The sequence below is a fragment of the Perognathus longimembris genome, chromosome 14 (assembly GCF_023159225.1).
Source record: "Perognathus longimembris pacificus isolate PPM17 chromosome 14, ASM2315922v1, whole genome shotgun sequence".
In the NCBI taxonomy this organism is placed as follows: Eukaryota; Metazoa; Chordata; class Mammalia; order Rodentia; family Heteromyidae; genus Perognathus; species Perognathus longimembris.
Window position 1 is genome coordinate 35,387,636 of NC_063174.1, and position 15,971 is coordinate 35,403,606.

At 39.1% G+C, this 15,971-nt stretch overlaps 1 protein-coding gene across 2 annotated transcripts in view; it reads left to right on the forward strand.

Moving 5' to 3' along the window:
* The window catches only part of Gphn (gephyrin), a 386,872-nt gene extending 377,321 nt beyond the window's left edge, over positions 1–9,551 (forward strand). For both annotated transcript variants that reach the window (XM_048361849.1, XM_048361848.1), the window contains 2 exons: positions 6,966–7,062; positions 8,705–9,551. In XM_048361849.1, coding sequence (XP_048217806.1) covers positions 6,966–7,062; positions 8,705–8,838 — 231 coding nt within the window. In that variant the 3' untranslated portion in view covers positions 8,839–9,551. The remainder of the gene's footprint in view (positions 1–6,965; positions 7,063–8,704) is intronic.
* Positions 9,552–15,971: the final 6,420 nt, after the last annotated feature.

Below are 15,971 nucleotides of genomic sequence, written 5' to 3' on the forward strand. Positions count from 1 at the left end.
ATTAGTACTTTGGGCGACCAGGGTAGATGTTAGGACTCTGATATCATCATCTATCAATAGGGCAATGCTGCATTATTTTCAGAAGGTCAGCAAAGAGTGGGAACAGGAGGGAAAAACTGGGAGAAAGTGAGGGAAGGAGTGACATTGTCCAAAAAGAATATACTCGGTAACTGATTTCTGTAACTTCTCTATACAGCACCTTTATAATAACATTTAAAAATTTTAATGTCAGCACATAAAATGTCACCCTTAAAGTATTCAGACAAGTACCAGGTTTGAATAATCACTCCCTTTATAGTTGAAATGAAATACTTCTGGTTTTCAGTATACAATCCTAGCATTTAATGATTCAAATTATTGGCAGTTTTTTCCATAAGAGAACATGATACTGTGTTTTCTTTGATAGATCATCTTAGCATTCTATATTGCCCTTGTTCTCAACTTTTCTCTAGAATCATAACTGAGGTAAGTCCATTAAAAACTCTTCATGCGGGCTGGGGATATAGCCTAGTGGCAAGAGTGCCTGCCTCGGATACACAGGCCCTAGGTTTGATTCCCCAGCACCACATATACAGAAAATGGCCAGAAGCGGCGCTGTGGCTCAAGTGGCAGAGTGCTAGCCTTGAGCGGGAAGAAGCCAGGGACAGTGCTCAGGCCCTGAGTCCAAGGCCCAGGACTGGCAAAAAAAAAAAACAAAAAAAAAAAAAAAAAAAAACACTTCATGCAGTGATTAGGAAATGGATAAAAAGGAGCTGGGGATGTGGCTTAGTGGTAGAGTGCTTGCCTAGCATGCATGAAGCAATGGGTTCAATCCCTCAGAACCACATAAACAGAATAAAGCCACAAGTGGTGCTGTGGTTCAAGTGGTAGAGTGCTAACCTTGAGCAAAAGAAGCTCAGGGACAGTGCCTAGGCCCTGAGTTCAAGGCCCAGGAGGACTTGCAAAAAAAAAAAAAAGAAATAGCAAAAAGGCTGGGTGTGGTATCACATGTCTGTAGTCCCACCTACTCAGGAACCATAAAGTAGGATGATTATGGCCTGAGGCCTGCCCTAGGCAAAACCTCAGGACCATACCTGAAAAATAACTAAAGTAAAAAAGGGCTGAGGGCAAGGCTCAAATAGTAGAGCACCTACCTAGCAAGGGCTAAGCCCTGAATTCAAACCCCATTACCATCAGAGAAAAAAGAATACGAGGAAAGGAGGAGAAGGACAGGGAGGAGGGGAAAGGGTGAAAGGAGATCAGGGGAGGAAGAAAAAGGGAAAAGAAGAAGGGAAAATACCTTTGTCTCCAGTGGGACTAGATGAGTCTTAAAAGAATGTATGCTTGTTGCTGCTCCACCAAACTGTTCTAATGTGTGAGCATTACTGTCCTGCATGCCATAAGAACTTGATGAATACTTTCTGACTGATGTCATAAGCAACGAAGTACAAAGTGTCTCTGAAAATTGCTAAGGTGTTTTCATTTATAGAGAGAAATGTTCTACTGTGATAAGATCAGTGATTGATCATTAAAAGATACAGGGTTCTTGTCACATGAGAATATTATATGTAACATGGATTTCAAACATAGATAATTAAAGGGATAGAACTGCTCATGACTCATGAGAGTACATTGCTTGCAACCTATTACAAAATGAGAAATAGAACTGTGTTATAGAAACTTTGGAAACATGAATTTGACTCATACCAGCATATGTACAGGACTTTATATGGCAAGTTTTAGATGCTTTGCAGAGTAAATAAACTCAAGGTCCTCTCTGGGAGACTAATGGAAACAGTTCCTCAAAATATTTATAGCACTTACCAAAAGAGCTAGTGCTTGGTGCCTAGCATACGTCTACAAGTCTAAATACTGTACCTTTATTTCTACTTCAGCAACTCACTTCCTTATCCTGAGCTGCTTCATCTCAAAAGTCACCAACTCTAGTGTACCTTTCTTTTTTTTTCATTTCTTTTTTTATTATAAAGGTGATGAACAGAGTACCTTTTAAGCAGTAGATATAAAGTCTAGTATAAGCCCTTAGATTTATAACCCCTACCTCATTCTCTAAGTTCTTCTTGTTCACCATCTTCTTCATCCAACCTAAAGCCTGCTACATGTAAGGCCATACACCACACAACATTTTCAACACTTTCAACTTTGCCTTTTACTTCTTTTTCAACTCTAACTCACTCTAATATATAAGTATTGCTGTTGCATTGGTTGGCCTTTTACCCTTCATCTCTCCATTTTGGTGTTCCTCTTCCCTAGTTCCAATAAATGTACATACAGTGTACCAAAGTCAGTTACAGTGACAACAGGGGTAAAAGCATGGGGAAGAAAAACAAAAGAAAAAGGCATAATTCCATAGGATACATTGGAAATTATGACATCAAAGATAAACCACTTATTTCCAGATCTTGTAGTTCATTTCACTTAGGATCATCTTATATGATCATATATACATTGCTATTGAGCTATTGTTCTCCTCTGAGAGAACTATCCTAGACAAGTACTAATTCAATGAATGAAACTGTAGAGTTTATGTTTCTTTGGGTCTGGCCCACTTCACCTACTATGATTTTTCCAAGTCTTTCCATTTCCTCAGGAATGGGGCAAAATCAAATCATTCCTTCTAATAGATGCATAGAATTCCATTATATATATGTACTACATTTTCTTGATCCATTCATCTACTGAGGGGCATCTGGGTTAAAATCCATAATTTTTAAAATGTAGACCTGTAATCTCTAAACTGAGGATGAGTTCAAGGCTGTATAGTAAGACCCTAAAAAAAAAAGGGAGGGAGGAAGTAATGAAGGAAGGAGAGGAAAAAGAAATCCACAAGCTTAGCTCAATTTTTTTTATTATTTTTTTACTCAAGGCCAGGACTCATGCCAGTTGAGCCATAGCTCCAATTTGGCTTTTGGTAGTTAGCTGAAAATTAGGGTCTCATACACTTTCTTGGTCAGGCTTGCTTCGAAGCCTCAGATCTCAGCCTCCTAAGTAGCTAGAATTACAAGTGGGCTCAGTCCTCACTTTTATTCATAGGACATTTAAACACAACTAGAGAACAGTGCACAGCTATGTGAATTATTACTTCCAGTATACAAAATTTGACTTTTATATCCTATTAATGAACTTCTTCCATGTCTTACTGCATCTTCCTGTAGTCACCATCCTCAAGGCCCTTTCCTATGTATATCTCCTGGGTTTTGTAGACAAGCCTGGATTTGAACAATAGCTCTATCATTTAATAGTGGTGTAGTTTTCAGCTTATTTAATGCACTCTTCTTCTAGTCTTGTCTCTCTTATGTCCCTTTTGTATTTTATTCACACACATTAGTTATTCAGAGGGGATTTCATTGTCCTTCCACACTTTTACAATATGTTACAATTAATCTCCTCCCCTCTATCACACTCCCTTCCTCCTTTCCCCTCTTCCCTTATATCAATTACCCATCTTCAGTGAAAATCCTTCAGTGCTCATCAGAATTAACTCTAACTCCTCCTAAGCAGACAGGAGGCCCTCTATCCCAAGTCCTCAGTTTCCCTGTGCAGCTTCATCTGCTTCCCATCCCATATTCTGATCATGCCAAGCTATTCATGGCTTCCAAATGAAATAAAGTTTCCTACTTCTGCCTGTGATTCTTCTCCTTCCTGCAAGGTTCTCTTCACCATCACTCCCTCCTTTCTTAGCTTGGTAAATTCCATACTTGAAAGATGCAGGCTTCAAATCCCGAGAAGCCCTTCTCTTTCACTTTGAATCACTTCTCTGTAAGGTCAACTGGACAAAGAGGAAAGACACAATAGTCTTTTTTTTATTAGTAAATTTTTGTTTTAGAGAAATTTCAGGTTCACAGCAAAATTGAGCAGAAAGAACAGAAAGTCCCACATTTCCCTTCCCTCCACAACACTCAATGCCCCCCGTTGTCAACATCTGGTACAGAGTGCTGATGTTTTTCCAAAATTGATTCATCTAAATTAACATATCATTATCACCCAGAGTCCTTTTTTTTAATTTTTATTGTTACTGTAAAGGTGATGTACAGAGGGGTTACAATACAGTCAGATAAGGAGTACATTTCTTTTTGAATAATGTTACCCCTTCCCTCGCTCAGTCTGTTTTTCCCTCCTGTCCCCACCCTGACAAGTTATGTAGTTCATTTTCAACATGGTGTCTAGTGAGTACCACTGCTGCATTTGTTCACCATTTGTTCCACCTTTTCTGTGCCTCCTTTACCCTCCCAAAGACAGATAAGTGAACAAACAAGACAAAAGGAAAAGAAAACAGTAACAGCAACTAAGGAAAGAAAAAAAAAACACCTCATTTCCATTTCCCGGAGTTCATTTCATTAAATATTGTTTTATATGATCAGATGCACATAGCTATTATGCCATAGGATTCACTCTTAGTATATGTTATATAGGTTTTGACAAATATGTAATGACATGTATCTACATTACAGTATCATACGGAATAGTTGCATTGTCATTTAAAAAACAAAACAAAACCTTTATGCTCTACATACTCCTCTCTTCCTTCCCCACCTCTGCCAACCACTGATTATTTGCCTGCCAAAGGTCCTGCTCCCATAAAAAGTCATACTTTTAGAACCACATAATATATAGCCTTTTCAGACTCACTTCTTTTACTTAGCAATGTGCATTTAAATTTCTTCCAAGTCTTCCATGGCTTCATAACTCATTTCATCTTAGTGCTGAATAATATATCATTGTCTGGAATTTATCCTAGCTTGTTTATCCACTGAGGACATCCTGGTTACTTCCGTTTTGGCTCTTTGAGTAAAGTTGTCATAAACATCCATGTGCAGGCTTTTGTGCAGACATATGTTTTCACTTCGTTTGTGTAAGTACCATGAAGTATGATTTCTCGATCATATGGTAAAGGTATGTCTATGTTTGTAAGACGCTGCCAGTCACTCCTCCAAAATGGCTGTGCCATTTTGCTCTTCCACAAGCAGTAAAAGCAGGCATCCCTTGCTACGCTTCCTTGTCAGTGTTTGATGGTGTCTGCATGCTGGACATTTTGGCTTTTCTAATGGGTGTGGATTGGTATCACAATGGTGTTTTAATGAGTAGGTCCATAATGAAGTGTGATGTAGAACATCTTCTCTTATCCTGACTTTCATATGTGATACATCTGTAACATTTAAGTGTCAGTTCAGATCTTTGCCCAGTTTTTTAAATTGTTCACTTCCCTGTTGAGATTTTAACATTCTTTGTATATTTTTATCACTTGGCCTGTCTTCTCATTCTCTACACCATTTTTTTTGTTGCTGTTGTTTTTTTTTTTTTAACTAAATCTCTCACACAGATGTTTCTATGTAGACCATTCCCTATAATACTACAGCAAGTAACAGGTTTTTTTCTATTGATGGTTAGTTATCATGTGCCAAACAAGTATAAAGGAATCAAAGGGAACATCCAAGTCCACAGTATTGTCCAGTTTTTATCACAAGTGAAACATTAACATTTACAATGCTTTATTCACTAAAAAAGTGTGTGTGCGTGTGTGTGTGTGTGTGTGTATCCTGGATGCATCATTTTCTGAAGCACTGGAGCTCATAAACAAGTTCTTTCTTAAGTGATATACCAAAACAATAATGTCAGTACAAATAAATATATTAGGTATTAAAGTATTCTGCATTTCAGTAAATTACCCCAAAAATTCAGTCCATTTCATTTATAGCTGCAAAAGGAATTTCTGTTTCTCATGAAAAAAAAATTCACTTCAACTTGATTCAGTTAGTTAGCTTTTGTTTCTTCAGTTTACATAAATGTTTTCCTTTAAAACAAAAAAATTCATCTTTAGACTCAATGAAAGTAGTTTAAAATCATTAAGACTATAAAATTTGAAGACATTTTAGCCATTACATAAGAGAACTACATTTTATATATATATATATATATTTTTTTTTTTTTTTTTTTTTTTTTTGGCCAGTCCTGGGCCTTGGACTCAGGGCCTGAGCACTGTCCCTGGCTTCTTCCCGCTCAAGGCTAGCACTTCGCCACTTGAGCCACAGCGCCGCTTCTGGCCGTTTTCTGTATATGTGGTGCTGGGGAATCGAACCTAGGGCCTCGTGTATCCGAGGCAGGCACTCTTGCCACTAGGCTATATCCCCAGCCCCCATTTTATATTTTTAAACAGTTTTAAAACAACAAAATAACTTGCTAATACAGAACAGCAATTAGCAAGAAAGCTAAAAGAACCTAGGAGTCCATATCGTTGCGATCCAGTACTCATTCTACTGTACTATCAAGAACAAATCGATACCATTGCTGAGGGAGAAACTTGCTAAAACACAAGCAAACTAAACAACTGTGGGCATGAGGGCTGTAGTGTTGCTCACTGGCAGAAACTGCCTACGTCCCTGAGGTGCTCCTATAGTTCACTACTGGAGAACATACAGAGATTGAAAGGCACAAAATGACTCAGGTATGATGACCGGTCACCTTATTGGCAAATATAAATGCAAGCAAGAGCCAGTGAAAGGTCCTTTTTATGTTGAAAAGAGTTCTATAAATGGGTAGCTGAATATGCCTAGCACAAATGAGATCCTCAGTAAATACTTAATGGATGGACTGATCAATACACAGATACTGAATTTGTTTAGGTCTACCTCCTTTATTCTCAGTATTAAAGATAACTACTTTAGTTTCTCATTTTATAGGCCAACAGTCTCACTTCACAACTCATAAAAATAGTAAGAAATAGACATTGCCTTTTTAATCTGCCCTTTTCCCCACTATGAACACTGGCTTCTTAGCCTTCTTTTCTCTTTCACCAGAGCATTCAGCCTCTGGCTTCCTGTCCTCCACACAAGGAGGAAGTGATGGAAATCATAGAATGCTAAGGGCATTTTGTGCACTTACTGTGTTTCTACGGTGTCTTATGCACAACTGCTCCAGTTTTGTAATTTGAAGAAATGATCGAGTGACCAAATTTTCTTTTTATTCCTTAGTTATCATGTGATGTGAAACTGGACCCCCGTCCTGAATACCATCGGTGTATATTGACTTGGCATCACCAAGAGCCACTGCCTTGGGCACAAAGTACAGGTGAGTGAGTCGTTTACTGCAGGTGTTCACTGGTGTTCACTGGGCTCTCATGCTGTTAAACCACAAAGTTAAAGGTCATCCATGATGGTACATACCTATAATCCCAGAGATGTGAGACACAGAGGTGTGAAAATTGTAGTTCAAGGCCAGTCAAAGCACGTGCACGCGCGTGCGCGCACACACACACACACACACACACACACACACACACAGTTAGAAAAAACCCTACCTCAATAAACAAGCCAGCTGTAGTGGTTCAGATATGTAATGTCAGCTGTGCAGGAAGTGGAGATAGAGAAGACCAAGGTCCAAAATGAACTACCACCAAAGGCAAAAGAGTTATGAGACCCTACAGCAAAAAGGACTAGGGGTGTGGATCAAGTAGTAGAGTACCTGTCTAATAAATATAAAGCTGTGAGTTCAAACCCCAATACTGCCACAAAAGAAAAGTGTTATTCCTTGGTTATAATTTACTTTGTAATTATTATACATTACTTTTCTTTTTCAAAAGTTAAACGAAATTCTTAAACAGTATACCATAATAGCAAGTTTAAAATAATAATAAAAGCTGAGCGCTAATGGCTCACACTCAGAATCCTAACTGTTTATTCAGGAGGCTGATGTGTGGATCACCATTCAAGGCAAGTCTCCAGTACCACCAAAGAGCTGGATCTGGAGCTGTGGCTCAAGTGGTAGAGCACTAGCCTTGAGCACAGCAACACTGCTGAGGCCTTGAATTCAATCTGCAGAACCAGCACAACATACTAATAAGAAGTTATTGCATTGGACCATGTTTTCTATAAAACATCTAAAATATGAATATAGAACTAAAGATTTGGATCTGTTACTTCAAGCACCTTCGGAATATACCTTGGGTTGTAGGAAAAGGAAGGGTACTGCTGCTGTATCATTCACTCATCTTGAGTGAAATCGGTAGCTCTATAGTGCCTCAATATTGGCAAATGTTACGGACAGAGAAATTACTATTGTTAGTTCAATGTTCTGTAGTTACCTGCTCTAGGCTTCAAACTTTATCTTCTCTAGTCCTATTTTGCCTAACTTTTGATGCGGTATCACAAAAATTGTATTATCCTTCAAACAAAAGATCCGATATCAAGTGCAATCATCAGCTAGCTAGTGTAGCTAATGTGGTGAGCGAGTACACAGGCAGTGCTTTCAGAGCCCTGCATTCAAACTGACTTCCAACCTAGTGAGCAGGACTCTCGCCAGGTTACCTAAGATATTTTTGAATCTGTGAGAGTCATATGTGATAGTTAAGTGCCTGTTACCTTGTCTGGTACTCGGTAAAGAAATAGAAGCTGCTGCTGTTGTTATTCTTAGTGTATTAACAGATTTTGGAAGCCTCCCTTTTCAGACACATAGAACACTTCAACCTGAACTGGGAAGTTCTGTGGCATTTTACATAGTGCTATAAATTCCTGGTTTTATTCTTCTAAACAATAATTTCTAATGTTTATTTTTTAAGTTTTGGCAAAAACGTGTAGGATATAGTATTTAGCCATCTAAAAATACCCTGGGAAGTTTGATTTTTTTTTTCTCTTCCTCTTGAAGAGTCCCCAAGGGTTCTAAATCCATTCACCATCATGTTGTATGGTGCTGTATTGAGAGAATTTCCTTGCAGGTAATCAGATGAGCAGCCGTCTGATGAGCATGCGCAGCGCCAATGGACTACTGATGCTACCTCCAAAGACAGAGCAGTACGTGGAGCTCCACAAGGGCGAGGTGGTGGACGTCATGGTCATTGGACGGCTATGATGGTCATCAGCAGGAGAAGGCTTTGATGCATGTCCACATATCATTGACTGTATCCTGTAATATGCAACGGCACAGCTAGTTTTTCTGATTTGGATAAAAGTTGATCTGTATAGTCAACATCTTGAACTATATTTCAAATGAATTTAAATATCTTTTAAAGAAAAGAACACCTAAGAATAAATCTTAACAGACAACTCTATTCTGATTATATATCAAAGCAAATTTTTCCTTTCTTGCAAATTGCTTTGTGTGTTCAATGCTAGGTCTGATAGCGATAGCTTTTAGTAGACAGCAGTAGGTGCCTGCAGAACTTGTGTTTTTCTCATCTTTAAAATACAACTACTTATGCTCTTAAATCAAGGCTGTCTGCTTATTTATACTAGCGTAGGCAACACTTGGATTTCCCTTCTTAGTATGCTTCATAACCGCTTTACAGAGAGCTTTTGCTTGTTCTTTATCATGTATCTCGTGTTTATGTGCACCGTGCCAAAAGAAGAGCGACTGGGTGGAGGCACCGCCCTGCGCACAGAGCCCTCCCTGCAGAGCGCCCGGAGCCCTCCCCCTCCCCCCTCGCCAAGCAGCCCGGGCACAGCACTCTTGGGTAGTAACTGGATACCTTTTATCTGAACAAACTGGGCGGGTGGGGGGGAAATGCTTCCTTAAGTGCTGACAGCCTTTTTAATCAACACATTTAAAATTGTACAGAACAACAACAACAAAAAAAACTAAATCAAAGACTGATCTTGTACAGATATTAGTGTTACCAGCATTCATGTGGAAATCAAGAGCAAAGACAAAATAATGTTAAACAACTCTGTACCATAACATTTTCTGTAATGATACTGAAACTTAATGAATAAAAAAAATCCTTGATCATTATTTAAAATTGGATTGTGTTAGCCGTATTCTTGAGAGATTTCCAAGCCATCCTGACAGAGCTCTGCTTCAATAAGAGGAATAGTTAAGGTATACCACCAAAGTTAAATGCTAAGAGGGAGATTTAAAATGTGGTATAATGTAACTATCTTCCTGTAGTTTAAAAGAACAGCATTGGGTTCTCCAGCATTGTGAAAACATAGATTGGAAAATAAGAGAACTGCAGTTTGCTCTATCCAGTGATAGTTGGAGAAGATTAGCACATTTCAATAGTTGATACTTGAATTAAAAATAAACTCTTACTTTAGATGCCACAAAAGCAAATTTCAAATATGTACAGTTCTTGGGGCTGGGGATATAGCCTAGTGGCAAGAGTGCCTGCCTCGGATACACGAGGCCCTAGGTTCGATTCCCCAGCACCACATATACAGAAAACGGCCAGAAGCAGCGCTGTGGCTCAAGTGGCAGAGTGCTCGCCTTGAGCGGGAAGAAGCCAGGGACAGTGCTCAGGCCCTGAGTCCAAGACCCAGGACTGGCCAAAAAAAAAAAAAAAAAAAGTACAGTTCTTTGAAATGTGAAAAATTAATTCATGACCCAGAAAATTGCAGACTTAAGTACCTGGAAGGCTTTCTTAAATTATGTTTTACACTTTAAAGTGGGAACCAGGGAAAATCTGTGCTAGCCATAAAATAAAATATATACCATCATCTAGAATAGCTCTATAAAAACCTGGGGACACTTTTCAGATGATGGTAATAGAGATACTAGATGTTGTACAGTGTGCTTATTAGTAAAGCAAACTACAAAACTAGCCTACTAGGAAACAAGATATTAAGTGACAATAACAAAGGCAAGTAGCAAACAACAAATATTTTTACCAATTCTCAATGTCTCCAGTGTTAAAAATAAAATGCCCTGTTATAAGTTTTCTTTTGTATGTACAAATGAGAAATGATTAGTTAATAGAGGTCAAATGAAAAACAGACTTTTACCCACATTCATTCAAGAAATATTAAGCACCCACTGTGTGCTTCTATACAAACTACATTATGCTGTATTCCACAGAAATGAGTAAGCCATTGAGCAAGGAAATAACAAAAATTTGTAAGTAACCATACTTTATGTGCTTGATAATGCATGGTAGCAAATAAACATGTCATAAATGCCTTGGTAAACAGTAAGGCTCAAATAAGAACTTCCTAGAGGATAAAATTTCAATAGGTAAGAGCACACTTTAGTGGGTCTTTTAGGAAGAGTAGAATTTTGTTACTTGTTTGTTTGTTTGTTTTGCCAGCTCTGGGGCTTGAACTCAAGGCCTGAGCACTGTCCCTGGCTTCTTTTTGCTCAAAGGTTAGCACTCTACCACTTGAGCCACATCTGGCTTTTTCTATATATGTGGTGCTGAGGAATCGAACCCAGGGCTTCAGGAATGCTAGGCAAGTGCTCTACCACTAGGCCACATTCCAGCCCCAAGAGTAGAATTTTGAATATGATGGTACAGAAAGAAGAATATTCCAAAACTAGAGACATAAATTTTCAGTAACTTACCTAAGTGCTAGGGATTGAAGCCAGGTTCTCCTGCACTCTATCTACTACTGAGCCAAATCCCCAAACCCAAAAAAGCCAGGAATTTTTTTTCAGTTGTGGGACTTGAACTCAGGGCCTACATGCAATCAGGTCTCTTTTTACTCAAGGCTAGTGCTCTATTAGTTTGAACCATAGATCTACTTCCAATTTTTGAGTGGTTAATTGGAGCTAAGAATCTCATGGGGACCTTTCTGCCTGGGCTGGTGGCTTCAAACTGTGATATAATACCCCAAGCCTTGGAAGAGTTTCTGGCATATATATGTAAGCATCAGTGGATATTTATCCGAAACGTGGAGCTTATTGTGTGCCAGGTACTTTCAGTGTTCAGATTTTACAACATCCCAATGGTTTTATGGCTATGTTACATATGAGGTAATGGGAACAGAAACCTGTCCATAGGGGACAACAAGATTTCAAATTTAGCAGTCTGAGCACCCATATCCTTAGACAAAAACTATAGAAAAAGAAAAGGTTGGTATAAGATGTTGTAAGAGTATAAAGTACAATTAACAACCAAACTATAAAGTTCTTGAATGCCCGGTTTAACACATGTAGATTTATTGTGGAAGAGTAAACCTAAAACTCTTAAGAGCTGGGGGCTGGGGATATGGCCTAGTGGCAAGAGTGCCTGCCTCATATACATGAGGCCCTGGGTTCGATTCCCCAGCACCACATATACAGAAAATGGCCAGAAGTGGCACTGTGGCTCAAGTGGCAGAGTGCTAGCCTTGAGCAAAAAGAAGCCAGGGACAGTGCTCAGGCCCAGAGTCCAAGCCCCAGAACTGGCCAAAAAAAAAAAACTCTTAAGAGCTTATATGATCAGAGGTGTACTTTGAGGGAAAATGCCCTGACAGCATTCATGAGAACAACTTAAAATGAGGAGCAGTTGGAGTGAGACTATCACTTAAGAAGTGATGAAGGGGGCTGGGGATATAGCCTAGTGGCAAGAGTGCCTGCCTCGGATACACGAGGCCCTAGGTTCGATTCCCCAGCACCACATATACAGAAAACGGCCAGAAGCGGCGCTGTGGCTCAAGTGGCAGAGTGCTAGCCTTGAGCGGGAAGAAGCCAGGGACAGTGCTCAGGCCCTGAGTCCAAGGCCCACGACTGGCCAAAAAAAAAAAGAAGTGATGAAGGCTGTGCAGGTATGGGGTGGGGTGATGATGGAGAGATCAGGGTAGGTTAGTGTGTTCCTGGAGGTAAGTATGGAAAGAACTTCACAACTGACTTAAAAATTTGTAATGGCCAAACCACTAATAAGAAAGTTAGAAAAGTGGATATTGTGGAGGAGCATTTAACAGTTCAGGTTAAGAGTTCATAAAGAGCTACTGGCTGTATACAACCTTGGTGAGTGTTCACATGATGATCTATAAGGTGAGTAGATAAGACTGTCCAGGAAAGGTTTGCCAAGAGAAGAGGGCAGGGACTTGGTGAGTTAGAGGGAGCAGCTGTGGAAGGAATTGGAGGAAAGAACAGTTTGTAGAAGAGGGGCTGGAAATATGGCCTAGTGGTAAAGTACTTGCCTCTTGTAGAAGAGGAGAAATGGGAGTGCAGCATCTCACAGAACAAGAAGAGACAAGAATTCAAGGAAGGAAGCAACACAGGAAATATAATCAACTGTCAAGTGCAAAAGAAGTGCCAAAAAGGATGAAGTCTCAAGAAGATTGAGTAATCATTTGTGGGCTATGAAAGTACAATTTCAGAGGGGAGAGGAGGTAAATGAAAAGGAGAAGGAGGAAGAGTGCAGTCAATAATAAAATGTATGTACTACAAAATTAAGAAAACTAAGAAAGGGGTGGGTCGGGATAAGTGGGTGAGAATGTTGAAAGGGGTAAAAGTTGAAAACTGCATTGTAATCACAAACTGCTTTGTTGAATGACAATTCCTTTGTACTGCTACATAATAAAAAAATAGAAACTATAAATTCTTCAGAACTTATGCATGAGAAAGGAAGTCACAAAATTATGTCTTGTGAGAATAAATAAATATAAATTATTTGGAACTTGTACCTGAGAAAAGAAAGACCTAAGATGTTTTCTCAAACTGGCAAGTGGGTTTAGAAAAAGGATGAAACAACAGTGTTGGATCTATAAAAATGGACTATAAAATGGACTTTTTCCTAAGTGGACAGGGTGAATTTAAGGACTCTGATAGCTCAATTCACCTGCTGAAGAAAAGGAACCATTTTCCTTCCAAACTAGAAAAAAGGAAAAGATAAGTCATTTGAAGTGGATCCAAGGGAAATTTATAAGTGAAGGATTGATGAAATGGTCACAGTGAACATCAGTGTCATTTAATGTATTTACATGTATGTGTCCAAAGGTATTAAAAAATTAAGTACATAACACACATTATTCTTGTCTTCACAGTTCTTACTTAAATCAAGTCTACAGAAGATGTGCTCAGAGACTTACAGCGCTCTAGAAGTTAGCCATACTTTCCACTGTGTTTTAGTTGTACCTCATGTTTTGTTTCAAACTGTATCAACACAATGCATAAAAGAACTGAAGCAAATTGTGTTTACCAAGTAAATGTTATTCAGTGATGTTCCATGTTATTTCAAGGGATTCTTTAGATGATTTTCATTGTTTAAATTTTTCTAACTATGTAGATCTAACCAATTTATCAAATCTTGATCTTCATAGACGTCTTATAAGGTAAGTCATTTATCATTCCCAATTACAGAGAGTAGCATTTATGTAATTAAGAATTCAAAGCAAGTAAAATTGTTCTGATGATGGTGGGGCTACATTAAGTAATGAATTGCACTCTAACAAGCTTATAAGAAGTATTATGCTTGACTAAGAATTACATTGTTGCAAAGTTTGTTGATGACTTAAAACCAAAAGGCCAAAGTATTTCTCAGTCCAGCTAGGTTCCTGTCTGCAATCCTAGCTACACAGGAGACTGAGATCTGAGGACCACAGTAAAAGCAGAGAAGTCCACAAGACTTAATCTTCTGTTAAGCACCAAAACAGCTAGAAGTGGAGCTAAAGCTCAAGTGGTAAAGCACTACCCTTGAGCAATAAAGCTGAGGGGCCCAGGCACCAAGTTCAAGCCCCAGTACCACACACACACACACACACACACACACACACACACACACGAGAAAAAAGAATCACTTAGTTCTGGCCATTGTTTGAGCAGTAACTAATGTATAGACTTTTATAATAATTCAGTTTTTACAAGTCATTAAGTTCCTATACTATGCCAGGCTCTGTCCATAGTAGGCACTGAGGAAACAACAACAAATGGGACATTTCTGATATCCAAGGGGAAGAGCTAGATCGTAAGTGGGGGAAAAACCTTTTAAATATAGGTTAGGAAATGTTTGTGAAGAAGATTTAATGGTTTGCCAGAGAGTGACTGGAGTTTTAAAGTGGATGCAGTGGCAGTGGCAGGTCAGACCTTCTTTTAAAAGGCAGAAATCACATTAAGAAATGCTGTTGAGGCCTGAAGACCAATGGAACAGAATTGAAGACCCAGAAATGAACACACAGAACTATGCCTACTTAATCTTTGATAAAGGAGCTTAAAAAATAGGATGGAAGAAAGACAGCCTCTTTAACAAATGGTGCTGGCAAAACTGGTTCAACACATGCAACAAACTAAAACTAGATCCTTATATATCACCCTGCACCAAAATCAATTCCAAATGGATCAAAGACCTCAAAATTAAAACAGATACCCTGAAAACACTAAAGGAAGGAGTAGGAGAAACACTTGGGCTCCTTGGCACAGGAAGGAACTTCCTTAGCAAAGACCCAGAAATGCGACAAATCAAAGAAAGGATGGACAAATGGGACTACATCAAACTGCAGAGCTTCTGCAGGGCAAAGGACATAGCTCACAAGATAAACAGAAAGCCCACAGATTGGAAAAAGATCTTTACCGGCCATACAACAGACAAAGGCCTCATATCTAAAATATATGCAGAACTAAAAAAATTACATTCCTCCAAAACAAAACAGCAAAGAACCAGTAGCCCCATCAAAAAGTGGGCTAAAGACTTAAAAAGAGATTTATCTGATGAGGAAATGAGAATACCCAATTGACATATGAAAAAGTGCTCTACATCACTGGCCATAAAAGAAACGCAAATCAAAACAACATTGAGATTCCATCTCACCCCAGTAAAAATGTCCTATATCAAGAAAACTAACAATGACAAATGTTGGAGGGGATGTGGCCAAAAGGGAACTCTACTTCATTGTTAGTGGGAATGTAAACTGGTTCAGCCACTCTGGAAAGCGGTATGGAGATTCCTCAGAAGGCTAAACATAGAGCTCCCCTATGACCCAGCAGCCCCACTTTTGGGCATCTACCCAAAACCCACAAACAAGAACACACTAAAACCACCAGCACAACAATGTTCATTGCAGCACAATTTGTCATAGCTAGAATTTGGAACCAACCCAGATGCCCCTCAGTAGACGAATGGATCAGGGAAATGTGGTACATATACACCATGGAATTTGATGCCTCTATCAGAAAGAATGACATTGCCCCATTCGTAAGGAAACGGAAGGACTTGGAAAAAATTATACTAAGTGAAGTGAGCCAGACCCAAAGAAACATGGACTCTATGGGCTCTCTTATAGGGAATAATTAGCACAGGTTTAGGCTAGTCACAGCAGAGAATCACAAGAGCCCAATAGCTATACCCTTAT